This window comes from Aptenodytes patagonicus, chromosome 3 (assembly GCF_965638725.1).
Source record: "Aptenodytes patagonicus chromosome 3, bAptPat1.pri.cur, whole genome shotgun sequence".
NCBI classification, from domain to species: Eukaryota; Metazoa; Chordata; class Aves; order Sphenisciformes; family Spheniscidae; genus Aptenodytes; species Aptenodytes patagonicus.
This window is the reverse complement of record NC_134951.1, coordinates 41,977,350-42,004,949: the sequence shown is the minus strand read 5'-3', so window position 1 is coordinate 42,004,949 and position 27,600 is coordinate 41,977,350. Positions and strand designations below refer to the sequence as shown.

The window sequence follows — 27,600 nt, the reverse complement described above, 5'->3', positions numbered from 1 at the left end:
TGTGGGAGCCACTTGTTAAAATATTGGCACCGTCTCCCTGCCTGGGCCACCCATGCAGTCTGGCTGCCTGGAGGTGTTTCCATCATCATGTGCTACGTTATCGTCTATACTGCACTGTGCTCCCTGCCCCTTCCCAGCTCAGCACGTGATCCGGGACCTGCGTTTATGGCATTGACCCGTTAACTGCACTCCTCCCTTCTCCCCTTCAGGAACGAGATGGCTTTTATTTCAAAGTGTTAATATATGCGGTAGATGAGAGTTCCTGCTCAGACACGGCCGCTCTGTGCTAGCAGCAGATATATGTTTCAGTGGTGTTGGAACAGCTTGGGAGAAGGCCAGGTTGAAGCTAGCCCTTAAATGAGTGTATGGGAAGTGTAGCTAGAAAATCTCTTTTCTCTCTACATGACATCTATAAAGCAATACTCAGCTGTGGCATGTTGGAGAAACATTTATTTCAGCACTGTGACCTTTAAAGTGCCAAACAGGGCAGAAGAAGGGATATTCCCCTGCTTTTTAGTAAACCACTCCTAGAAATAAGAAACCATATGACCTTGAAGATGGAAAGACTAGGCAGGTGGCAGGGACCCTGCAAAGACTTGATGTTTTCTCCAACCACTGGTAAGTGTCTCACCCTTTGGAAACCCCCGTTCTCTGCTGCAGCCAGAGCAGAGGCTGGGCTGGAGGCAGCTGAGGCCACGGGAGGGTGAAGGCACCACAATTCAGAGCTCCTGCAGGAAGAGCGGCCTCTTCTGCACTTGGGTCGTGGTGCACAGTCACTTAACACTGATCTTTCCAGGCTTTGTTTTAGTGGGGAACGGGTATTCTCCTGCGGCTGTCGTCTGCTTGGCACCTACATAGACATGCCTGCACTGAGTTGGTAAAGGAGAAGCGTGAGCTCCTCTTGCTCTCCTCTCTCCAAGGGCTTGTGGAAGAGCTGGAAGATGGTGGTAGAGCTGTTTGGAAAATGGAGTTTTGACTCAGTGAAAAAAATTAGAGCATTTTGATGTTATTGTCATCTGGAATTAGAGTATAAAGACAAAATATTAAAAAGTGTCAAAGAAAGGAATTTTTCTTGTGAAGAAATGATGTGGAGGAAAAAGCTGTTAGACATTTATGGTGAGAATGAAGCATTTCAGTATTGTGAAAGGAAACAGTAAATTGAAATGTCAACTTAGAGCTGAAACCATTTGTTTCAAACTGTATATTCAAACAAAAAGTGTTTTGTAAGGGCAATTCAAAGCTAAAAATATTTTCAAGACATAAACATTTTCTAAATTCTAAGAAAATCAGATTTTCAGAGAAAAACATTATCTGGAAATCACTCTGGAAATCACTCAGCTATCTCTAGGTTCTGAATTGCATGGCGCCAGAGTTACAAGCGCAGCAAATGGCCCCTGTGCTACTCATTAGCTTGGGTGTGTATAAGGGAAGCTGCTGGGTTTGAGCTTCCTTGCCACCTGCCCCTGTCCAGAGACCAGTGGTCCTTCCTTCCCCTCTGAGCAGAGGGGGATGCCACACGTGTATCTGCTTCCTGGCCGCGTTCTGCCAAATTGTGCTGGGGTCACCAAGCATTTTTAATAGCTTCTTTCCAATCTGGATTGTTCTGACCAACTAGATTTTGGAGTGACTACATGTGCTGTTATGCTCTGAGGAGACTTTAAGCTTTGAAGAAAAGCAATGGGCAGAGGTACTAGCCTTTCCACCTAGCTCAGCTGCAATCCCAGGTGGCACGTCTGACTTGCAGCCACACGCTCACAGGATAAAGTTACACAGCATGTTTTCTTCGGTGGCGAAGCTGGCGTAATAAATTCCTGCGCACGCGCCCCAACCTTCCTCTCCAGCTCTTCAGCTGCAGCTCTGGGACTTGCCCTGTAAGCCTGGTCAGCAAAGATGTACTGAGTTAAAAACAGCTCTGTTATTCAGAGGTTGTTTCAGGGCTGGCTGAGAGCAGGGCTCCGCAATAGCTGTTTCAGCCCAGCCGAGGAGATGGCGGAGTGGCTGGCGCCCGCGCAGGTCTGCATAAGCTGCCCTTACTGAGGCGGCACAGCACGCTTGTGCAGGACCTGCGTAGACCATGAAAAGCTCATCCCGTGGATGTGGTCCCGGCGCGGTGGGGGAAGGCGAGGCAGAGTAAAACGGGACCGCAGGTTTGGTCCCACTCGGTGTGACCAGGTGCTTACCACGTGCTTGTCAGATAAAAGCCTTGGTTTTAGCTCATAGGATTATGCCTTCTTCTGCTGCGGCTTTTTCTTGCTGCTATTCTTTGTATAACTATCTAGTATTACTTCGAAACCCTTTGCACATCTTTTACTTCTACATGTGAGCTTACAGAGCGGCAAATATGAAGACTCCCATTGTATTCTCGCCCCTGTTGGAGTCAATCAAGTTCAAATCTATTGAAGTTAAGGGATTTAAACTGATATAAAACTGATTTGAAGACAGAATCAGGCTCAAAGCTTAGTACTATGAAAATCTAGCTAAGAAGCATAAATCATTGAAACTGAAAGCAAATGCATGTTTTCAATAGTAAGAGACAAACATTACAAAGGCACACAGTTACGAATAGGCAGTCCTAATTAAGCTGTTAAATTTACAAGGAAAATGTGTGATTTGCTCCTTTCAGGGGAGTTAGGTTGCATGGTCTCCATTACTTAGAATACACAGTTAAAACTAATAAATAAATAAAGAAAAGATCAGTGCCATGACTATTTTGTTTATTATGACAATCCCCCAAAAATCGATTATTCCATCATTGTTACTGTTTGTTTACCTTCTGCATTATGTTCACAGCTTAATGAAAATTGCCTGGCCAGGTTTATTTCCCAAATGAAATGCATAAATACAAGTGACGCAAGTTTGGGACAGTACATGTATTGATATAAGATATTTAAAATCATATCTTCTGCCCACAGTGTCCACTTTTTTGCTTAAATATGCTTGATGTTGTTTTGTTACAGCGGCATCTGTTTTTCTGCGTCTTTGATGTGCTCCGCAAAATTTGTAGCCCAATGTTTGATGGATATCAGAGGATACACAGCTTAAATCATATCATTCTTCTTTGTGTTTGGAGGTGTCTTGTTTTAAGATTGGATTCATCTCTCCTGGCTTCCTTTTCTCGCTCTCTGTTTCTGTCCGTCTTTGTTTCTTTCCTGCCCCTTCGTCCTATTTTCTTCTGATGCTTTGTGGGTGTTTTATTTATGCAAAATTTAACCTTAGAATCTCTGCTTTTCTCCCCAACCTGGTTTGGTACGCTGGAGATAAAACTGGAAGATTTAGATCTGTAGTTTTAGGTATGTGTCTGAGTTGGATAAAGTTTTTCTTAGTTCTCTTGTTGAAAAAATGAGTTGGGTTTTCTTTAGGCTGCCTCATACTTCTTATGGTAAACATTTGCTGTTGGGACATGGGGAAGGCGGGTGGTTTTGAACCATTGACTGAAACCAGAGGGCAGATATTTGTATGTTGCTGTGATGCCCCCAGCCAGGAAATCTTTCTAGCTAGGGTTTCTCTCAGGGCAGCTTGTCGCAGCCTGGGGAAAGGTGACAGCTGGGGGGAGTCAATCATGAGGAGATCAGTGCCCTCATTGTCAAGGTGCCACCGTGTTGGGATGTAAATATTGTCATCTACTGCCTTCAGAAGGTCTTTAAACCTCATGTCCTGATGAGGCAAAGGACTCCTGGTAATAATTCTGTTTTCTATTAGGGACCGGGGAGGCGCTTTGCTTGTACATGTCATTGCTTGGACATTTGAAGAGGGAGGTTGGTTATTTGCTGGTGTGGATGGCGATTTCTCATGAAGAGATGGTTTTCCAGCTTCAGTCAAGTCTTCAAAATCATTCAGGTTCTCCGGAAAGTCCAAAAGTGGCTGATACATGGGCTCACATGGCATACTTCTGCTTGATGATTTAGGGGGTCCAAGGTGGACCAACTCTCTGCCTGCAAACTTGGAAACTAAATAGAATATAGAATAAATCAGATCAGATTCTGCTGGAATGGTATTTCCAAGAAAAATAACATGTTAATATCAAAACAGCTTCATCCCATAATAAAAATGTCAGTACTTGTAAAGGCATAAATAAAAGTAGATCTTGACATAAAATGAAATTTTGCACCAAGGATTTAAAGCAAATGGTGATCTGGAGGTAGGCAATCAGCAATTTTTTGGTTGGGTGAACAGTCTTAAATGAGCATCTCAGCGTAAAGTTGCCTGGCTTAATTTTAGTGACTATTATTCATTTATGCTTCTGGGGCTATATATTACATTAATTTAACTATGCCACATATGTGAATAGCTGTGGGCGTGCAATAACTGGAGCAGAAATAAGTCTAAATTCAGATCTGGAGTTTGATTATCCAGTACTGTGCATCTTCTATATTTTTGAGACTATGGAAAATGGTGCCATGGATGTGAGTGCAACCCCTTCTTGAGTATAAGCGAAGTTGTGACACTTGCACCATGCTCACACTCATCCTGGGAATGTAAATAATTTCCGTTTTTTACTCATAAATGTCTATTCTTGGAAGTGCCTTAGCAGCACTAGTAGCATCCCAAGGTGACTCATAGGGGAACTAACCTGCACAATGAGCTGGAACAGTTATTTGTAATCAATACCTGCAGAGTATAAACTGGATCAGGTGTTCACCTGCTAATTTTTTCACCTGATCAATGTTAAATCAATCACCAAACTTGGGCTGGGAAACAATTGCTCAAAGTACTTGTAATTTCAAAACAAAGTGGAAGGATATTTCTATAGCATTTTCAGGAATCATGTTCCCTTTATTTCCCAGGCAGATATCCTAGTACCCTTTCAGACTAAGATGCCAAGACTATATTTCAGAACAGTACCTTCTGGGAAGTTTTCTTGGTTTTCCAATCTAATTGTGATCTCATCTTCTTGAATAGCATCTGGTACTGCCAGGGTTAGTACAGAAGGAAATGCCCTATTGCCATAATTCCTGAGGCTTTCCAGAGTGTCCATTTCAGCCTTCTGGGAAATCTGAACTTCTGACTCCTTACTCAGATGTTTATCAGGATTCATATCGTGTCTTTCTACTTCATTTTCCTTCCGCAAAATGATCAGACACGCATTTGATTAGTATGGAACAAAAAAGCACCTTGAAGTTTAAAGGAAATCACAGTATAACACATGCAGTGGGAAATCTTGTTTTCACACAAGCCTTAGTTACACACATCAACTTTTCATCTGAGCAGACTCCATGCCAGAGGTTCTTCCTGAAACCCGGCTGCACATGGGCTGGCAGACCCTGCCTTTTACCACACAGGCCAGGGGGAGCAAGTTTTCATGAAAACCCACTGGAGGCTAGAATACCATCTTTGGAGAGCCCGCAGCACTTCCTTCAAGGCTTATGGCTCACAGAGTCTGCTAACAGATGTCTAAGGGAGACCAGGGTACCACAGAGCTCATGCTGCAAAGCAAAAACGTTACAGGATGCTGTGAACCACCTCCCGATCCAGGAGGAAGATAATCATGGGACTGTTGCTGTCTGCTGTGAGGGCAGGCCGTCAGCACAGGGCTAGAACAGTCCTGGGAAGGTTTTGCAGTGGGATTGCAGCAGGAAGACCTCCATGGAGCTATGGTAACAGGACTGAGCATCCTGACATGAGCATGGGCTACAGGACTCCCTCCTGCTACCGTGCCGTCATCCTTACTCCTACATGCATCCTACGTGCACGTGGGGGTGTGTTCTCATATGTAGGACTCTTGCCTATCCCATGATTCAAGTTTTCAGACTCCTCACTGTGGTAGCCTCATGCACGCTGAGTTTCAGGTATCAAAACCTTGTGAAAATGCAAGGGCTGCACAGTGAAATAAATCCCCTTCTATAGTACTAAGTTCTGTATTAAGCTATCTGCGCCATGTGCTGCTTCTGCCAAAGACTGTCTTCTCTCAGGTCTGGCACTCCTGAAAATGAAATTTCTGAAAAGTATTGACTACCCACATGGGTATTCCAGTTCAATACCAAGCTTTTTTGCACGTTCTCTATATCATCTTTGGCAGACTCACTTTGTCGTTATGCAGCTACCACTTCAAGGATTATCTGTAGTAATTTTTGATCTTTTCACTGCCATCCCCACATAATACAAACTTCTTGCTTCCAGAATCAGAGAAGTCATTTGTTTTACTATGGTATATTTATCTTTCATGGTTTTCTTCTATTCTTTGCATTGCAAAGTACTCCCCTTGTGAAAAATATGTTTTTAATCTAACATGCCATTATAAAAAGTGGGTGTAATTTGTGGAGAAAAGGCACTTTTGAAAGCTTGCATGTATTTTGTGAGTTAGCAAAAATGTTTGGAAAAGATTGAAGGGCCCCAAACCTCAAACTTGTGGGGTTACTCCATCCTTCCTACATGTTTGCAGCACCCAATCACAATTAAGGAAATTATTTTTAAAGTATTTATAGAAAGAAACACAATATGTTTAAGTTGACAACATATTGCTAAAACCACACTAGATCAATTGGGAATTTGAGATGTCATAAGCATTTTAGGCTATGCAATCAAATAGTCTCCCAGGATTTTACACACTGCTAGTTAAGAAAACAAATTTTCATCTTACATTTTGCAAGCTGTCACCTTATATACAGTATATCAGAAAACTTCCCATGACTGGTTTTACTGCCAGACCTCTTAAGAGCTAATTGGTTAAGCACCTGGGCAGGAAGCTTTTTGGCAGAAATGCTATTTTCTGCAAGGACTAGCTATAAAGTTCTGGATGGCAAATTGTAATCATTAAGGCTCCCTCTTCTACAACAGCACACATAAAATGTAAATACATTGCTTGGAGAAATTACGATGCATAAAAGGACAGGCTGTGTTTTAAGTTTATCCAATGACTTATGGCTCAAATTTGAACATGGAAAGGATCTTATGCTTTTTTCAGGGTCAAGCTTTCAGCAGACTTCTCTAATTGCACGCAGAAAAATGAGAATCACATCTGTTTGCGTCCACCAAAACTATTATTTGCATGTAGAAATGTTAACTTGTGTATACAAGGAGGAGTTGCAAATACAATGACTTGCACTGGTTTTTCAAACACAGGGGGTTTTGTAGATGAAAAATAATTTCCACAGCCTTTTTTGCAGTTGTAGATTAGAAGTTCTGCTGAAAATTTGTCCCCAGGAAATTGTATGTTTCTTCAGTATTGTGTGAAAAATCGTAGCGTAGTCTGCTGCCTGGAATGAGTTGAATGCAGTGGTTTGTGAATATGTGTTTGAATTCCAAACAATGTTTTGGGCTGATTGTGTTGGTGGAATTTTTTATTACGTATTATTCATGAACATTGTCATGAATGTAAATATGTTTTCGTTTGTGTTGATATTTGATATGTTTGGCTCTTTTTGGACAGAATTTTCAGAAGAGCTAGATGCCAACTTTCTCTACAGTTCACTGAGGGGAGGGAAGGTTTTTAATTTGCTCAAAAATACTGGACTATTTTTTTACCAGAATTTTACTCCTTTATAAATATTAGCTGTCTGTAAATATCTCTTTTCATAGGCAGACAAGAATATGCAATATCCTTTACGGTCCTAGACAGAAATAACGTAAATGAATGGCAGTTTGTTTTCAGGGTACTTCATTTTACCTGTGACTATTGGTTGTTACTTATTTGTTCCGCTCATTTAGATTTAAATTTGCCCTCATTTAGATGCAAATGGTAGTTTTTGTGCTTTATGCACACAAGCTGTCTTGTTGAGCTCAATGAAACTATTCATATACTTAAAGCTGATGCATACATTTGCAAGATCTGGAGAGCTGAAAGGAAATTATGTGATTTAATGACGGATCACACGCTGCTAGTAATAAATAACAAATAGTTGGCATTATACAGAATAGAAAGAACATCTATCTATGCATTTTGAAATATCCTTGGCATAATTTGTAATACAAATGTATTACAACCCATGCTGTTGTAATTAAGCCCCAGTAACATTATCAGGATCTCAACAAGAAGATGAAGAAAAAGTGGGAAATTTCCCCCTTGCACTCTGTTAAAAATCTTTATGCTTCTTCCTCATTTTCAACTCTCTGTGGCCGGGTGGTTGAAGTGCGTTGCAGCCTGCCAAAGAGGTCGTTGAATTTGGCCTCTTTTAGACCAAAGCAGAGAATCTTCCCCCCAAGATAATGCCCTGCCAGCTGCCTCCTCCAAGAGCTGTGTCACCGCAGCGTGGTCTAGGCTCTAGGGGAGCTCGGGGCTGCTCTTGTCTCTGCCTCTGCCCAAAAATGTCATGTCACCCGTGTGGGGCTCCACCTTGGGATCCAAGAGATGCATTCTTTTCTTTTACTTATATACTTTGCGTACACTTAGGGCTAAGTTTTGCCATTGTGTAAGCATGCGCATAAAGCATCTTTTGCTGAAGAACAGGCCAGAGGATGCTGAAAAAATAAGAGCATTGAGTAAGAACACCCAACTTGATTTCTTAGCCAGCCTTCCCCTCTCTTGCCCAAACCCCAGTCTTTCTGGGTAATACGAATGTTATTGAACACTGGAGAAACTGGCATAAGGTGGTAGCACGGATGATAGTCATGATTTAAAAGAGCTCCTGGAGAGGAGTGATTGCATAGGTCAATTGTGTATAAGGCTTGAACAAGAAACAACCAAGAGGTGATCATTATTAACTACAAATAGTTGCAGGGCCTAACTACTAGCAAGGGAGAAATATTAATTTTCATAATACAGAAGAATGTAAGAGGGAGTGGAGGGGCAAAATTAAGAAACAAACAATGTAGAGTGACTATCTGGGAAAAAACCCACGAGTTTTACAAACACTCTGATAACAGAATAATCTCTAAAAGGTACTAGTAGCAGGTTTTGTGTTTATGAGTTTAAAGGTAGCATTTACAAAATTTGTGCTAACAAACAAGAGGAAACAAACTTCTACCAACATGGAAAGATGGTATCAATTGGTCTTTTCTAAGTTCCTAATTTCTATGTCTTAGTAACAGATATTAGAAGGTATTATTTATGATAGAATCCACTCTGCCAAATTTAGGCATCTAGCTTATGCCTGTATTTCAGGTTCTCAGCAAAGATGTCCTGCTAAAAGCAAGTCATTTCCCTGCAAAGCTGTCAAAGGGAGATTCTGTCTGTCTAAAAGGTTAAACCACGACAACCTGGGCAAGAACAACCCCAGGCACCAGCATATGCTGGGGCCACCCAGCTGGAAAGCAGCTTGGCAGAAAAGGACCTGGGGGTCCTGGTGGACACCAAGTTGAACATGAGCCAGCAATCTGCCCTTGCTGCAAAGAGGGCTAATGGTATCCTGAGCTGCATTAGGCAAAGCATTGCCAGCAGGTGGAGGGACGTGATCCTTCCACTCTACTCAGCACTGGCGAGGCCTCACCTGGAGTACGGTGTCCACTTCTGGGCTCCCCAGTACGAGAGACATGGACATACTGGAGAGAGTCCAGTGAAGGGCCACGAAGATGATGAAGGGACTGGACCATATCTCCTATGAGGAAAGGCTGAAAGAGCTGGGATTGTTCAGTCTGGAAAAGAGAAGGCTCCGGGGGATCTCATCAATATATACAAATACCTGAAGAGAGGGTGCAAAGAAGACGGAGCCAGGCTCTTTCCAGTGGTGCCCAGTGACAGGACCAGAGGCAATGGGCACAAGCTGAAACACGGGAGGTTCCCTCTGAACATTAGGAAACACTTTTTCACTGTGAGGGTGACCAAGCACTGGCACAGGTTGCCCAGGGAGGCTGTGGAGTGTCCATCCTTGGAGATATTCAAAAGCCATCTGGGCATCGTCCTGGGCAACCAGCTCTAGGTGGCCCTGCTTGAGCAGGGGGGCTGCACCAGATGACCTCCAGAGGTCCCTGCCAACCTCAGCCAGTCTGTGATTCTGTGATTCTGTGAAAGTCACCACTGTTTTGAGCTGGTAGCTGGCTAGGTTATTTTGGGTCAGTACCGGTTTGGGTTTAAACCTTTGACTGGAAAAATGTCAACAGAGAGAAAGAAAATGTCAGTCATTCCTTTGTTAAACTTCCCCTCTTTTCCTCCTTGCTCTACCAAAATCTCCAGCCTGCCTGGGGAATATATATAAACTAGGACTTCAAAACAATAATTGAGTGTTAATACCTTACAATCGGAGTCATTTTTTGGGTCTGTGCTTGAATTCAGCTTGACTCTCTGCCTTAAGAGGGCATTTTGGATGCCAGGAGTGGCAGGAAGCAGTGCAGCCCCTTAATCAGCCTGTAACTTACTTTATGCACTGATCGCTTCCCTCTTCCACCTGGGTAGGATGCTGAAAGAGGTCATAGAGGACGTGAAATGCTACCACTTACCTGGAAGGCTAGATCTCTAGGGGCTGTAAATCAGCTCGATATCCAGAGATTCAAGAAAGCTGGTCAATAGCCTTCACAATACAGCTCTTTTTGAGTGACTTATGATTTAGCAGATCCAATTTAAAATTATAATATGAAAAAAATCACATATGTGAAGGAAAGCCTTCTCCCCCTAAGCATGCGTGCGCGCGCGTGCGCTCACACACACACACTCCCCAACTCATATTTTTGAGTTATGGCTCTGCCTGCAAACACTGCACAGGCTGTTGCGACCTTGGGGCTGTGTGCTGGGATGGAGATCTGGATCTGCTCAAGCACATCTGAATAATTTCTAGAGGAGTCAGCTGGACCTTCTCAAAATACAGCTTCTCCAGGGCGAAGGCTTTGAATGGGAGGCTAATCGCTGATGTGTGTTGTTTTGTAGCTGAAACTTTTCCCATTGCACTTGTGTGTTAGAAGCTGGAATTTGGCTTCCTGTCTGCCTAGTTTCTGCCTGAAGCAAAATTTTTATGACTGAGCTGTGAACCCCTTAGTGGAGACGGTTGTAAAAGAAAAGCTTACAGCCTTTTTAACTAATTGTGGCCTTACCAGTGATTACCATAATTTTCTGAATTTATTTTTTAAATTTTTGTCCCCTCTGATCTCACTCCATGTCCCTAAGTGAGTTGGAGCTGGAGTGCGAGTGTAAGATACAGTGGTAAAAATACAAAAAAAGATGCTGGGAAAAGATTTTACAACTTTCACAGCTTCCCACTCACCTCCCCAGGCTTTGGATCAGGCCCTCACGGACCAGTCAGAAAGGGAAGGGATGGCGAGGTCGCTGAGATGCTAATGCTCCTTTTCCCAGTGGAAAAGTAATCTTTTGTGTAAAGCAGAATAGTTCTCAATCCCATTACAACCAGCAGCCCATTTTTAAAATTCATTAGTCATAAAAAAAGGGTATATTTATCTCTGGGAAAAAAAAAATCTCTTAAAATAATCACCTCTGAGAATGCCAGAACGTAGGTTTCCTGAGACTGCACCCAGATCTGCAATTTCATTACTATTTTTAGTGAGTTTTGTCTCCGTTCCATGGACAACCATCTTTTTCACATGTGCTGTGTGGCTGTTGCGATGTTCCTCAGAAGAATCCAGGGAGCACTTTATGCCTGTCATGATCATGGTACCTTACCTGGAGTCTTTTGTGGTCTTTCTGGTATCTGAGCAGTTTCTTCAGCAATAAGCAATAAGAAGCCATGGCAGGAGAGGGTCTGTTATGTATTAAAATGTTGATAACTTCTGAAAGACTGAACTCCATCATTTCTGTCATGTAGTTTAAAACAACAGGATTCAATTCACTGGGGCAAAGTCTGAAATATTAGGAAAAAATATTTAAATACAAATGATGCGTCCAGGTACAATGTCAGAATTTACAGTAAGCGGACAACACACTTCTTGTGATGTAGCTGGAGTAGGCTAAGTCGATTGTACAGGCAAACTATGATACACAGTTGGGCAAAAATCCTCTGTCTGGCTAAGCTAACTCCACTGCTGGGCTGAGGCTCTGTTACTGCATTATTAAATATCCTATTGTTGATATAATTGATTACTCTGAAAGGACACCCACCAGGATTAAGCTTGAAAAATTAAAAGATGGAAACCAGCATTTTCTCATTTTAATCGAGTGTGTATATTTTGGTTCTCAGTACAGTAGTCTCAAATGGATTAACAGAGAGATTGTGTGTGTGTGTGTGTGTGGAAGAAGACAGGAAGAGCCCCAAAGGCAGGAAAATCTCAAAGGACAAAAAAAGAACTAAGGAAAGTATAGGAGGTTTTTTATTTTTGTATAAATCAGACTGTGAAATAAAACTGGTTATGTTATAGTGATAATTATTTTACAGGCTTCTGTGGGTAGTAAAGTCTAGTAAAGGCATGTTAGAAATACGACAGCCTTGGATTCTGAGACTCCTAGGACATTTTTTCAAACTTGTCAAACTTCAGTATGAATGGGCACGGACACATCTGAGGAGAGGGAAGGAGGGCAAAGGTAGGAAAGGTGGGCAATTCTCAGAGAAATGAACAAATTGCGCATAGATTTCTAATAGCCCTGGCTGTGACTGACAGTGGATCGCCTGGATTGTGGCAGGAAAACCTGCCATGTGTCCTGTAGACACCTTCACAGATGGTGCAGATTGCAAAAGCCAAATTACTCTCTTTTTCGATTAGTGTAAACTATTGATTTTTACAGAATGATCTGGGCACAAAATATTAGACCCATGACTAGCTACTTCCAGCTGTGAGGAAGATGTAGAAGGTCCATCACTGAAATTAGGTATTTAAAGACACGCAAAGTATGCTTTGCAGCCTCCCGATATGAAAGATGAATTAACATCTCGAAATTTGGCAATGTTTCTGTGAGGTGTCATATTGCACATCTCTATTTCAAACTTTTATAATAATCTTAAATCGTAAAGTGGCTTGCTAAGAAAAAATGGAGACTAGTTAAGGCCAGTTACAAAGATGGATGAGAATAACAATTATTAGAATAACAAGTGCTTCAGTGTAATATAAAAATGTTCCCTCAAGTGGGCATGCAAGACCTAGTTTTGCAGGAAAGGATTAGAAGCACACTGTCTAGGAATTAGTGGCACCAGTGAGGCATGTTGAGAACAAAATTATTGATACAATGGATATAAGCAGTTCTATAAGAATGTTTCCTCTTACATAAAATTTATCCATGGTTAGAAAAGTTGGTGTGGTGTTTTCTGAAATAAAATTCTGTCATTTTGGAACAGCCCTGAGCAGATAACAAAAATCTTCTAAAACAAACAAAACAAAAAAAATCCTAAAACCCCTAACACTTCCCCCACAAATCCTGAATCCTGAAATCCCAAGCTAGAAGAGAGATGTGACATTTGTTACCTGTTCTCATAGGTAGCAGCAGTCAGTATTTTCCTGGTGAAGCCTTCGTTCAACCATTTGTCTTTTATTGCTTCTCTGACTCCAGGCCTCTTAGCAGGGTCAGGCTCAAGTAAGGACTGCATGAAGTGTACAGCTCCTGTGCAGTATTCGGATGAAATGGCTTGTTTACTAGTAATACCTGATTATTTGGGCAGTGCAAAATTTTCCTTTTTCAGAAATGTGGCACTTGCCCTGCTTCTCCACATTGTAAGAACCTCAGCTAAAATCCAGTCTCTAAGGCTACCTCTGGACTGCTGAGTAAAACAGCTCCAGCTCTCTGAGACTGCTGTGGTCCCGTGTGGTGATCCTGTTCCCCCAAGGACGCCTGAGCAGCGTGGGCAGCATGGGCCAAACCATGCCGGGAGGCATGCTATGGGCCTATGGATGCTTCTACAGGTACAGCACTGGACCTCGCTTCCTAATTTGCTTGATTTACCCCGGTGAATGCAGCCTATGGCATCAATAGCAATCTCAGCATTGTGCTCACTCAGCATTTGATCAGGGCTCTGGGAAGGGGCGCTTCTGTGCCAGCTGACTACCCAGGAGTTACGTTCTTCACACAAAGAAGCTAATCGCATTGATAAAACTCTCTGTACTGAGGGAGGGAGATGGACCCATGTGCTCAGATGACGTGCTGTGCTTTGGCTTCCTGGAGTTGGGACAGAGAAAGCTCAAACATTCCCATATGTCTATCACTCAGCTCCAACGCTGCATAAAGTCCCTCTCTTTTTTGTCTTCTTGGGAAAACTCTACTGAATTCTTCCATATTCCTTGGGGATGTTTTGAAATGAGCAAAATAGCAAGTGAGCATTAAACTGGGAACGTACTGCTCCTTTCACTTGTAATCTCCTTCAGAAGAACTTAGATCTAAAGTATGCAAAGCTTGTTTACTACTGCTCTCTCACTAAATTCCCAATGGGCAAGGGAACAATGGAGTTATCCGCAATCTTCCACTAACTGTGTGGGCTTTGTAGAAAAGCAGAGATAATGCATTTATTAGTAGAAGCTATAACAATTGCATAAATAAGAAAAATTAGAAATATTATAATTGCAGCTATGGAGGGCTTGTAGAAAAACAGAGCTGCTATCTGGCAACCAATCTCCAAAGAAAGATAAATGAGAGACTAATGTACAAACATTCTGGACAGCTATGGTAGATATCCTCATACCATTTACTGGGGGAGAAAAAGAAATTGAATCATCACATTATCTTAATACTGTAACTCCGGACTAGATCCAGCTAGCTTAGTCTGGAACTGTCTGCTGCTTCCCAGTGCTTGGCTGCAGGCAGCAACTGAAGCTAATCTTGGTTCCTAGGCTCATTCTTGCCTAACTTCAGAGCAAAGCTGCTCAAAACGATGGGGAGATCTGAACTCATGCTGGTAGATAGCTGGGCAAAGCATGTCTCATTCTGCTCTGCTTTCTGACTTGGTCAGTGAAGCTGCACAGTAACGGCTGTGAGAAGGGGTCCAAGCCTGTGATGGTCAACAGAGAAGATGCTAGTCCAGATGGAGAGAAAATAGGGACAGAGGTGTACAGGAATCATTGTAAAGCTGCAGAATTTTGAGCTTTGAGGAAGTAAATTTTGGACTGCTAACCCAGAGTGCATATACACCAACATGACTTCTAGGTTTTTGAGCCATGGGCTGTAATTCAGGCTAGAGCTTCTGAGAACTATCTTTCCCAGTCATCCTAAAAGACTCCATAGACGGTACCTCATTAAAGATTGTCAGTAAAATTCATTGAAAAATGTTGTATTTCAGTTCTTTCTCATAAAAAATATGAACAGACTCTTCACAAAAATAGCCGTCCCATTATTTAAATTATCTCAATGTTGTGGGTTCTGTCTGTAGCCAAAAGATAAGCTCTTCAGGAAAAATTATCTAAGGTTTGATAACTGATTTTTGGGAAAACCAGGAAAGAATGCCTGACTATGACACACAGCATTGGACACACTAAACATGACAGTGTTCTCATTTACTGCACAGCTGCTCCACTTATGTAAAAGCAATGTACATTTTATTTCCCCTGTAAATAAGAACCAAGAATAGTGGACTTTTGACAAGACAACAATGTTATTTTCCTACTAGCCTGAGATAAAGATATCTTGCCTAAGGCACACAAAAGTTATTTCTAAATGCAAACAAAGCAACTGGAAAAGGTACCTCTTATTTTCCAGAAGATTGCGTTATTGATAAATTCACTTTATTACATGGGTTAGACCTTTTATACGTCAGTATTATTTATAAAAATTTGAGTACTTTACCAGGGGAGATATCTGATGGAATAGGGCTGATTTCTCCGATTAACATCTTTTGATGTAGTTGCTTGATATTAAAGGGTTCCACCGTGAAGGGTAATGTGCCGGTTAGCATAGCAAACATGCTTACACCTCTGTCAAAGAAAAAGACAAACATCAGAGCTCCATATAATGCTAATAAATATTTGTTTAAAAATCCCACAAAGCTATGAGTCAGGTTTCAGAGATTTACCTTCAGTATCAAGAACAGGGTTACAAATTACCTCTAAGCAGCAATTTGTACTGAGTACATAACTTATGCCTTTTTTCTTTGTGTAAATGCCATTTTATCTAGAAAAGAATGTCGTGGGAAGTGTGTATAAAATAGACTGTACAGTGAGTGGCTGGAAAGCCTGCAGTGTTGAAAGTGGAAACCTGCTGTTTATTTTTAAAATAAGCTCATTGGAGTGTCAGTGTAGTGTACCCAGCCCATCAGAATAAAGCATTTTGGTTTGGAGGCTGAGTGACAACACAGAGCTGGGACTGATGTGATAGATCTTGTTCCAAATAGTAATTCAGTTGTTCTTGCTTTGCTCAGATTACTAAATTAGGTGTGACTTATGCCTAGAAGGCATTCGTTTGGTAACAGCTTGCTGTTGGCTAAAGACTTAAAACTTTAACTCTTGAGAAAGACTAACAGTCTGCTAGCAGTGATCAGCAAACTTTGTGAAGGTTTGCCATTCAGTTTGCAGAAGTACCAACGTTTGGAAAACTTGCTTAGCTGTCCTGAGTTTGCAAACAGGGAGGTTTCCTTGAACACTCTCCATGGTACTTCCTTGCTCCAGCTGAGTTGTGCCACCACAACAGCACTGCTCTTTGACATCCTTTGCCGTTTCTCTATTGACCTCAGTCAAGACAGTCATTTTAGGAATTCAGGCAATTCTAATTTAATTGATCTGGTGGTACATTAGTGCAGATGATGACAATGTCATCTGTGAAACAGATCTGTTCATGGTGTGCACAACAACAATCTTTTTTTAATGTTTTCAAACAGTTGAAAAACCATGAGAAGATGATGGCGCCATTGAAAAACCATGAGAAGATGGTGGCACCTTTTTCTAAATGTTGCATTGGATTGCATTTGAACCAGTGACCTACGGATAAATGCTTTTTATTACTCTCGGCTAGGACTTATCTTGTCTCACTTTCACCATCTAAAACCTAAGTATCAGTAGTTATCAATGGAAAGAGACAGGCTTCTACAAGACAGATTCATCACAGCTATGTTATACAGCTATTTTAGGCTACAGTTAAGTGTCTCAGGAGATGAGCTGTCTCCCTGCACCGACAATAACAGGACACTAACTGCCTGGTATAACCCAGATGCCTGGTTGTTAAATGGCTAAATTTAGGTGAGATCAATCTCTTCTCACTTTACCAAACGTTCTGATAAATCTAGTCCTTGAATGTAATGCTTTCCAAAACTTTCCTGATGAATCCTTTGAGTAAAAAAACCACAGAGTTACAAAGGAAACATGCTGCAATGAAACGACATTCAGTTGACTGAAGTAGCAAGGATTGTCGTTCTATACATAATAGCACGTGGATTAAATGTAGCTGGAGTTGAAGCGAGAGAAGGGCCCCTGAATATTCTCTGATGAGTGGGAGTAACATGCAGTGCAAATGGATCTCTAATGTCATTACAACGTTAAATACATTTTTCTTTTCAACACTGCAAACACTACCATGCACTTTAAATTGCTGGTGATGATATACATGACTGGTGCTTTAAACTGGCAATAGTTCTTTTCATCAGCCTACTGGATGTGGAAATCCCCAAGGTATGAGAATTTGGGGAATGGATGGAGCTGCCATCCTAAAAATCTCTTTTAAAATCTTATGCACAAAATGTAGCTAGTTAACAGTAATGCACTTAGTAGTTAATTGTAGCTAGAATCTGATGGCATGTTAAACTTAAAAGTTTATTAGCTATAATAGACTGCTCCTCCTCTATCCCACTGAACTATCTGGATTTGTTTGAATACAGCAGCTGTTTACTCAATTCAGCTGGTGCACGAAAGCTAATCACTTTCCCGTCCTCCAAAGAATCTTTAAAATCTTATGCACAAAAGTCATGATTAGGCAAAACAGGCACTGCTGTTCGCTGTTGCCTCATAGGAGCCTCAGCTGTGTTGTAGTTGAATCTGGTTGGTTTTCTGAATGTGCTTCTGACTGAATATGGCTTTCTGGTTCCCGTTGTAACGACTACTTGTCAGTCCTGCTGCATAAAGTCAGTATTTCTCCACCACGCTGGAATCTTTTGCCAGAGTCCAGTCGATCTGTAATCCTTTACTTATTTTGTGACAATAGAAGTAACTTATCTTTCTAGTTAATATTTTAGTTCATCAGAATTCCCTTTTTCATGATGATAATATGAACAATTCAGGTTAAACTGTAAATATGTTTTATGCCTAAAAGGTAGAATATGTCTATATTAAATACCAAGGGCCTTACATAAGTTTTATATAGCCCTTGACCTGTTATGTGATGTTTATTAACGGAGGGAGCTCAGTAAATTGTTCTAAGGTTACTGCTTTGCCTTCATTCAGACATCTGAAATGTGAAATAAGTATAATCCTATTTAAGTGCTGACAGCATCCTCTAGACCTGATTCATCTGTGTTATGTCTACATAAATTCAGAGTAACACTCTTGAAATCCAGACTTATACTGAAGTAATTTGGTAGAATTTGTCCCTTCATCCTTAACTTTGTGTACCATTCACATCCTGTAAATTTAGAGGAAGCTGAGGTATAAGAATCATAGTTAGGTCAAAACCCAAATATATAGTATGTCTGCCAGAAGCAGGTCTTGAGAGGAATAATGTGCATTATATATTCATGTGTATATAAAACCTCTTTCTCTTTTGAGCATATAGGAATGGTAAGCTTCTACTTTAGACGTCTGAATCAGATGCCTATATGTAGGTACCAGCAACCTTGTAGATCAAAGCAAAACACTTTGTCCTCTGTAGATACACAGTTTGGTAAAGACTGCTGAGAAGTCCTCAAGGGGACTCTGGATTCTCTCAACTGGATGAGCGGGTGGGACATCCCAGTTCAGAGCAGTTCCGTACATCCAGACCTCCTGTTCCTTCTGGTAGGTGACCAGAGTGAGGTGGTTTGGGTTTGGATCAAATGCAGCATTTTGTGTTGAACAGAAGCAGAACATTAAGATCCGTTAGATCAATACGGTGGTGGGGTGGGATGGGAGGTGGTACTTCTAAGCCAAAAAGTCCAAATACTCTTACAAGCCTTCTGAGCTGTTTGAAAGCCACGGGCTTTTATCATTGGCTTCAATAGCACCCTGATTTTTACCCTACCACTTGTTAGTTAAGATACTGCAGGGAATTACGGTTGCAATTTTAAATAGGTTGGAGGAGTCTGGACAAAGGTGCATTTGACCAACTACTGGGTTTTTGAATCTTAATGCTCTAGATGAAGATTTGGCTTAGTCTATATTACTCATACTCGTCTTCTATGCCCTGAATCATACCTGCTAGAAATGGGCTTAAAAACATGTTCTAGGTGGAACACTCAGACCTGGGCATATGGTCACTATCAAAACAGCTAAGGAGAAGCTGATACATGGGCACATATAGATAAACATGAATGGCCTTTGGACAAATGATGGACATGGAGAGCCGCTTTCCTATCCAGATCCATGAAGATCAAAGGATACAAAAATGGACTTAATATACTATCATTTTCTCAGATCCATCCAGAAAAACTGTCAAAAAAGTAAAAAACCCCAAACCTGACTGCTAGAATTGCAAACTGCAAATGCAGTTGAAAAGTCTGAGATGATTTGTGTGAAAAATTACTTTTCTGATGGCATCTTCTGCATTATTCTTTATTATAAGAAGACTTTATTACAAAAGACATACCCTATAGATGTAATGAACAAAGAAAATGGAGTCCATTCAGGTTTGTGCCACCTATGAAGTAAATAACTGCACTTTTTAATGATAATCTGATATAAGGGCCTAGCCAAGGTATGGATGAAGGTCTCCTGGCTCTGCTGAAGCCACATCTTTGGTCTGTGTGTCCCTGAGACTCAATTTTTCTGTTTAGATTTCTTCTTTTGGCAAAGTAGACAGAAATTCCCATTTGTCAGCCCAGGGTTTCCAGGGCTTCTGATTTTGACAGAAGTTACTCAGATATCAGCTGCACCTGTGTGCCAGAAGGACAGGAGGGTGGCGGGTTTATCTGAGGGGGCTGGTACATACCAGCTCTTTCTCTGCCTTTTCAGAACCGGCTCCTAGAGCTGGATACCCTACCTTCTGCTGACATCCCTTGCCACAGGCTTACTCCAGAATAGCACGTGCATTGCTCATTCGGCTTTTTCTCCAGTGTTCTGCAATGGATACACATTTCATGATATATTTTTCACACCCATAATTTTTTTTTTCTGGCAACCCTTCTCTGATATATCTCTGCTTTCCCCATTGATGCACCAAAGCAGAGTGCCACCAACCTATTTATATCATAGTCTTGTCTAAACCATTCAGTGCTGAGAATGTTTCGATAAGTATATTTTTAGATCTACTTACATGGACCAGATATCCACCTTTGGACCATATTTCCTATGAGCAAGGAGTTCTGGGGCAGCATAAGCTGGGCTTCCACACTGGGTATGTAACAGCTCCTGAGAAAGACCCTCAAACTTTGCAGTATTGCTCAGTCCGAAATCTGATGGTCACAAAAACAAAGGTGAAGAAGCTTTAGTCTCTTCTCAAAATAGTTTAACTTTACGAATTGACTGAAGATGGGAGAAAGATTAAAACAGCAGCTGGCTTTAGCATCTGGTGACATCTGAGCTGTGGATGCCAATTTGGATTCGAATAAATGCGTCCTGAATTAGCAGGGGTAACAGTGAAGTTACCCAGCCATGGGGCCGTACTCCTGGTTTGGCTGATTTTGGTTTAGCTATTGTAGTTTGCCTCAGTTGACTGTATGCTAGTACGAGAGCTTAGCTACACAGCTGCACTAGCATGGCTTAATGAGCTATGGCATTCAGCTCAGCTGGGTGTGCTTTAGCCCGTTGTAAATGTGGGGTAAAATGTGCTAACTTAAGCCTTTTTCTCTGTATATGTGCATGTGTGCAAGGGGGAGGGAAGAGAAAGGTGTGATTGTAAAGGACTGGCCGGCTATAAAAAAGGGGTGAAGAGTTGGTGCCTTTTTTCTCAGAGGTGTTAAGCTTTTAAAAGTTTGGGAAACACTGGGTTAAACATGTGGAGTCTCTAAGAGTGAGCTTCCCTTGTGGGGATTTTTCTGTGCGGTTTCCATAGAATAAAATTAATGTTTCTCTGAGCTGTGTTAACTGCTTGGTGCAAATTCCCTCATTTTTATAAATGTTTGCTTCACAACCCTAGCAAGGTTTCTGTTAGTGACCAAAAAAGTCTTTTTTTTTTTTTTTTTTTTTTTTTTTTACACATACCAAATGATGAGGTTTCTGGTTGGAGTAATGACTCGACAGAAGCTAATGTGTCCATACCTGCATTTCACCCCAGAAGATTTATTTCTTTGTCTACAAATCACTTCTGCTAGGAACAGCTTTCTACACATAAAAGCTGTAATTGTTTCTTGCTTCTCCAGCAATACGCAAGGGAAAACAATAGGCAAAATTATTTTCCTTATTCTCTTAAAAATATGTTTTAGTTAAAACTCAAATAAACAAGCTGTTAAGTTATACTTCATAGCTTTTATTTATTCTAAAAGCTCGGATATGTTTATTGAATAATCACAAGCTCACTCATAAGATGTGCTGTTTAAATAGTAGCTGAACTGTCACTGAAAGCGACACAAAATAAAAAGCTGAAAACCAGCTTCACAGATAATGTGCACCTACCAACGATTTTGATGTTGTTGTTCTCATCAAGAAGAAAATTTTCAATTTTTAGGTCCCTGAAATGAAGACAGAAAGCAAACTTTGAGATGCCTGATGTCCCAGCTAACTATTCGCAGATAGTTTTTACCAAAGTTTAATTGAAATAATAACAATAGTTCTGCACAGCTCTGCCTACAATTGTAACAAGATCCTTATTCCTTCCTGAAGTTTTCAGTTGGGAAAATGGAAACTTTCTGTATTTCAGGGAATATTTTATGAGTATATATTTTAAATAGACTATTCATTTTAGGAATAATCCGTTCTACTGATGTATTTTTTTTAAAAAAAGAACAGCATTTATTTCCTCTTTTGAGTAAAAAAGAAAGTTGCACATACTTGGACCCGGAGTGTTTTTGTCTTTGTTTGAAGTACTGAGCACTGTTGAGTATTTCTGCTTTCTTGGTGAGTAAATTGTGCCTGAGAGATATGAAGGATCAGAAGGGAACTGGAAAGTAAGATCTTGCGGCGGAGGGGAGGTATACCAAAGCTGGGTCGGGGACAGATACCCTGGAGGTGGAGACATCTCCGCAGTGATGTTTATGTAAACAGGGTCAACCAGTATCAGCCGCCCCCGCAGGGGGACGTAATTCAGAGCTGCAGGAAAAATGCTGTTAGCTGGCTCAGGCGCTTACTTGCTTATTGTGGGAACATTTATATCCTTACAAATTCAAACCAAAAGCCAGAATATTGCTCCACTGTGGGGAGCGCCTGAAGTGGCAGCTGAAATCTTTTGCAGTGCAGGGGAAATCCTCAGCCAGTGTAATTTGAGTGTTGGGAGGGGATCCAGGAGCCTGCGATGCTTTGCTGACTCCCATCGCGGCCTCCCGCATGCCACTGAGGGCTTCTCTTGGCTCTGCGGGGGTTGCGGGGGGACAGAGCAAGTTTCAGAAGCGGCTCCAGGTACATGGATTTCCCTCCCTCCCTCTCTGAAGTTGTGAAGCACTTTTAACAGCCCAAAGACGTCGGAGAGTACAGGAGGACAAACCAGAAGGAGGGATGGGAACAAGGACAGGAGCAAGGAGCAAGGAGCAAGGGCTGGGAGGACCGGTGCTGCACAAACAGCACTGCACTGCTGCAGGGGATTAAGTCCGGAGGTGTACCCGGTGGTCCCAATGGGTGGCTTTATGGAGGTGTCCTTTTATCTCCGTGGTTCTGGGTGGCACAGCATTGCACTCGAAACCCTCTGCCGCCCCAGGCTGAGCATGGGATGGAGATGGTTTTAACGGTAACTTTTTAATCGGTTTTAATTTGAAAAGCGTGTTTTCTAGAGTGGCAAATAAGCCAGTGCCCAAAAGCTGGGAGGTAGATTTAAGATAACTTTGTTCATAGCCTATCCCTGTGACATAACCCTGTGCACTAAAACTGTGTGGTTTAAAACTAGTTGTGTTTCAGGCCACTGCAAATCTCACATTTCTATTGGATTTAGCATCACAGTGCACTCTGATGACTTCTACTACACTACAATTAAATAATGTTACATTGGATTGCCACAACCGCTGCTCTATAGGCTGAGCTGAAGTGCTCACACAGTGAATAAAAATGTATGCTTTCTTGCCTGAAAAACCTGATTATGGTCACTATTAAAGTTTACATAGTGTCAGAAGTTATCTTGCATCAAAGATACATCTTGTTCTTTTTTTCCAAAGGAAACTTTCCTAGAAATGTTGTAAGTTTAAGCAACATCATGAATTTTTTCTCATTCCCATGGGGACTTCAGAGAGAGTGCCTAGAGGGCAGCCTGTGATGCTTCTCCAGGTCTTTGGTCCAGTAGTGATGGAATATATTCCAGAAGAATATATGACATTTTTATACAGAAGAAGGGAAAATATCCAGGAAAAATTAGGAACTGTACATACAAGAAAGTTACTGTCACTTAGCAAGCGCCAGCATTAGGAGTTGGTAGCTGACTGTGTGCATGCGCTAGCCCAATCCAATTGCGAGGTAATGTGATTTAGCTTATATGTCTTTATTTGAGGTTTTTAAGCTCAGATGCATTACCTCACTACTTGGCCTTGTCTAGAGCAGGCACAGGGATAGTTAGCAGGGCTCAGCTGATGACTGTTAGCTTGTGAAGCTGTTGAACCTGATCTTGTGCCTGAGCCTTCTTATATCTGGCACAGTAAAATGCTGTGTGATGGATGAATAGGCAAGTGAGTCAATCCTCCATCTTCTTGATCATTTTGGCAACTGTGGCATCACAATCATCAACTGTGATCTTGCGTGGACAAGAAAGGTACCACCTTTACTGTGAGAAGTAGGCTCAACCTTAATTTAAGCCATAAGGATTTGTTGGATCAGTGCTGATTTTAGTGCTGAATAGGAAAAGTAAAGCTCAGGAAACAAAATAGCTGTCAAAACATAGCACAGGATTTCTGATGAGCGATATTAATTTGGACTAAAAATAATTACAAAACTGGCCAGTTTTTCATCAAGTATATTATTAAGACAATAGAAAATACTGTTTTTCCAAGGTATATCCCAGGGTTAAAAATCAGGAATGCCCATAAGACACTTCTGTGCAAAAGTAAATTAGTTTAGCAAATTCTTAAGCTCATCACTTAGGAATGAGACCTTGCAATCACCAGGCACCTCCATTCCAGTAAAATAAAGAGGCCCCGGGCAGAGACCGAAGCATTGGCACACAATTATCCATCTCATGAAATTATTAGCATGATATCTGGTGTGATTTTCCAACACCCTCCCCAGCAACGCCCTGACACCCGTGGGGTGCCAGGGTAGCATGGAGTAGCAGCCGTTTCCACCAGGCAGTTTGGGAACCCTCCTTTCCTTGTGTTAAAGCAATGCAGAGTTGAGTTTTACTTAGTGCTTAGATGAGAAAATCAGATTGACTTTGTGAGGGAACTTTCCTATTTCTGTGCTTATCTTTCTGGAATCATTGATGCGTTCTTTTCAGAAGAGGATACACCCACAATTATCCTCATCAGTTTTAACCTCCTCAGTGAGTTGCTATAAATCAGTGCAGCTGGAGCTGAGCAGGGAAGCCCTTCCAGATCCTTCCCAGTCTGCTTCTAGTATGAGGTCAAGGCCGTAGCTCTGAATCTCAAAGCTAGCAGCAGGTCACGAGTTGAGGTACTGCTGACTGTACCTACGCCCATGAACTAGCAAGGCGGCTGGGCTCCTGCCGGACCATGCAACTTCATATACTCTATGACAAGGCGCTTGAGAGCCAAGGATGAATTTTCCTTTGGTTAGGGGGGTTTGATAGTAAAGCAAATCTCCGGAGAAGCTCACACTACTTCGTATCTGGCTGCTCTCAGGGTGTGCAGCAACATTCTTATCTCTCGCAAAGCTTTCCCAGCAAAACGATACCAACAGAAGAAGAGAAAAGTAGGGGAAGAAGTCAGGCTACTCCCTTGCTCACTGGGAAGAGCTGTTTCCAAACAAAAAGAAGGGAAGAGGGCTTGAGAAATTCATGAGGAATGTTGTCATGGGAAGACCGTAAATGTTTTGATCATGGGCACTGAAGAAATGCTGTAAAATAGATTAGTTAGGGAACCAGCAAGGCAGGGATGTCAGCCTGGACTAAATGGGTGAAGCCCCTTGGGTTTATTTTCTGGTGGGGCTTTTTTGTTTGTTTAAATTCTCTAGGTCAGATACTGACTATTTCTTTCTTGTACATTCCTTATTAATTAACAGATCTAATATAATTAAGTGCTGGATTGCAAGCATTTCAAGTCACAAAGCACTTGTAAATGCTGAGCCATCACATTCAGAGCTTATTAGTTTCATGGTTACTGCAACGATACAGTCAACTGGATTAATTGCTAGGTCCTGTGGGCTTTCTTGATGAGTGCATTTACCATTTAAAATTAAGGATCTGACTGACCGTGAATTATTAAGTAAAACAGAAAACCGGTGGGAAAAACTGCTTCTTGCCTATTCTCCCACCTAAAATGGAAGTCCTTATTCTGCTGCTCTTGGTATATGTGCTGAGATCCCTGTTGGGGGGAAGAAGATCAGCTCTCATTGCATGGGCTGCTCAGGTTCCTCTAGCAGTGGCTGAAGTCGTAATCTGTCCCTGTAGTGCAAAAGCCAGTGTGGAAGGTCAGCGACCTGCCACAGACCTGGACCCGCAGGACCACGTCCTCTGCACAGCCAGTGAGCTGTGATTTCTCAATCTATCTTTGGTCCTGAGTGATGTGTGGTTATTTCAATATGTTGTGGCTAACCGAATGAAATCAATATTTATATGCATAGCCATAGTGAAATATTTGAATTAGATACATGTTTGTCAGCAGCTAATTCTGAGATAATCATGGCAAAGTATTAATTTGTTGCGCTCATCAGCTCTTATCCTTGGACTTTGTTACTTTATTCCCCAAGGAGAGTGTAATAGCTTATCTTCTACCACCGCTGAGAATAAAATGTGTTATTAAGACGGGCTGAGAGAACATAGTCTTCTTTGCAATCCCTGTTTTTACAAGGGAAAATTAAAGAAAAGCTCTCGCTGAAGAACAGCACTCTATGTTCTTGCATGCTTTCTTTTCTTACTGTTCTTTGGAAGGAGGGAAACATCTTACCTGTGAACAATCCCCTGGCAATGCAGGTGCTCTACTGCAGACAGAATTTGCCTGGTGTATCTCCTTACTTCCCTTTCAGCCAGCCTCTTTTTGTCACAAATTCTATCCAGGAGGTCCCCGCCAAGGCACATCTCCATCACCATGTAATAGTTGTCGTCAGTCTCCAAGGTCTCATATAGCCGAACAACATTGGGGTGCTTAATCATCTGGTGTATCCGTGGCTCACGCTTCATATTTTTTAAAACGTAGGAATCCTGCTTGGCTTTTCTCTTGTCAATGACTTTTATGGCTACCTAAATTGCAGGATATATGCAAATTGGCAACAAGCTTTGCAACCTAGATTAATTTTCAAAAGGATGTGGAGTAAGCTGACATGTGGGAGAAGCTGTTTTTGACATGATGTTGATAATCAGTATCACAGAGGGAGACATTCTCGATGGAAAAATACACTTTTTATTTCATTTGAAAGCCAAAACAAGAAGGCTGAACTGTCATATCTATCCATCTGATTGCATTAATAAATAGGCATATATGAAATGTTCTTAAGTGCAAAAAATCCCTACATGCTTGACTGTTAACTGCATCTGTACTGTGCCAAATTTTTTTCTAACTTGCTCCCTTCTGACTTGGTCTAAAAGCCATTCAAGATACTGGCTATAATGGGCTGGGATTAGGCCCTTTGCAGTTTGGGCAGCTACTCAGCCAGTGAAGCTACTGGAGCCATAAGAAAAGTAAAAATCAAAAAGCCACTTGATAGTAATCCACCTTTCCACAGTTACATCTAGTGGTACGTTATTCTAGCCCGACTGAGCTAGAGATAACAGATGTTGTCTGTATCCTGCCATATAAATGATTGCTGTTGGAGTGGCTGTCTTTTCAATAAGTGTTGTCCATAGCTTTAAAGATCAGATACGCGGCACCAATTAGTCAATGAGGATTATCAGGGAAAGCAGATCTGAAATTGTCCTTATGCCATTATCCTATTCTCTTTCAGTGGGAGGATATCTTTGTTGTCTATATTGTTTTATAATTGTGAAAACAGTTGCAGTCAGTACATATTCACACATGTGACTGATTATACATGAGCAATAAACTCAATTTATGAGGTTAATTTATGAGGATAAGGTTCAGAGGATAATTCACTGAGTAGATTGTGGTTTGCAGATTAAATGGTCTGAAATTCTCTGACATGTTAGTGTGAGGTTACTTGTGATTCCTAGTGCGTGGTACCCCCTCATTAGAAGCTTACCTTCTCCCCCGTGGGGATGTGCAGCCCCTCCATCACCATGGCAAAGGAGCCCTTGTTGATCATTTTGCCTACTAGGTAATTCCCAACTTGTTTGGAGTGAGGGAAAGTCTTCCCAGTCTCTTGGGGCATCTTGTTGAAACAAGCAGGTATTTTTATATCCTTTAGGTTTTTCTCCCATTCTGGTAATATCCTGTCCAAGTTGCCAGTATCTGTCATTTTGTCATCCAAGCCTGCTTTCATTGCTGTGGGCATCCCTGGAGAGTCAGATTTGTATGCTACTTTCCAGATGTAGCTTCTGATTCACAGCAGATCCAGGCATTTAGTCTGTACATCTTGTGGTGCAAGTGCCATCCCGCTGAACACACAGCAACTAAT

The 27,600-nt window shown here is 41.6% G+C and overlaps 1 protein-coding gene across 1 annotated transcript; it reads right to left on the bottom strand.

Moving 5' to 3' along the window:
• Positions 1 to 2,325: 2,325 nt before the first annotated feature.
• On the bottom strand, positions 2,326 to 27,477 carry LOC143158861 (hormonally up-regulated neu tumor-associated kinase-like). The gene is made up of 10 exons (XM_076335315.1): positions 27,226 to 27,477; positions 25,977 to 26,269; positions 21,397 to 21,452; positions 20,099 to 20,237; positions 15,515 to 15,642; positions 13,210 to 13,345; positions 11,480 to 11,657; positions 4,843 to 5,059; positions 3,372 to 3,947; positions 2,326 to 2,393 (listed from the first exon to the last, which is right to left on the bottom strand). Exons 1-10 carry the CDS (start codon positions 27,475 to 27,477, stop codon positions 2,326 to 2,328), a joined length of 2,043 nt encoding a protein of 680 aa, XP_076191430.1.
• Positions 27,478 to 27,600: the final 123 nt, after the last annotated feature.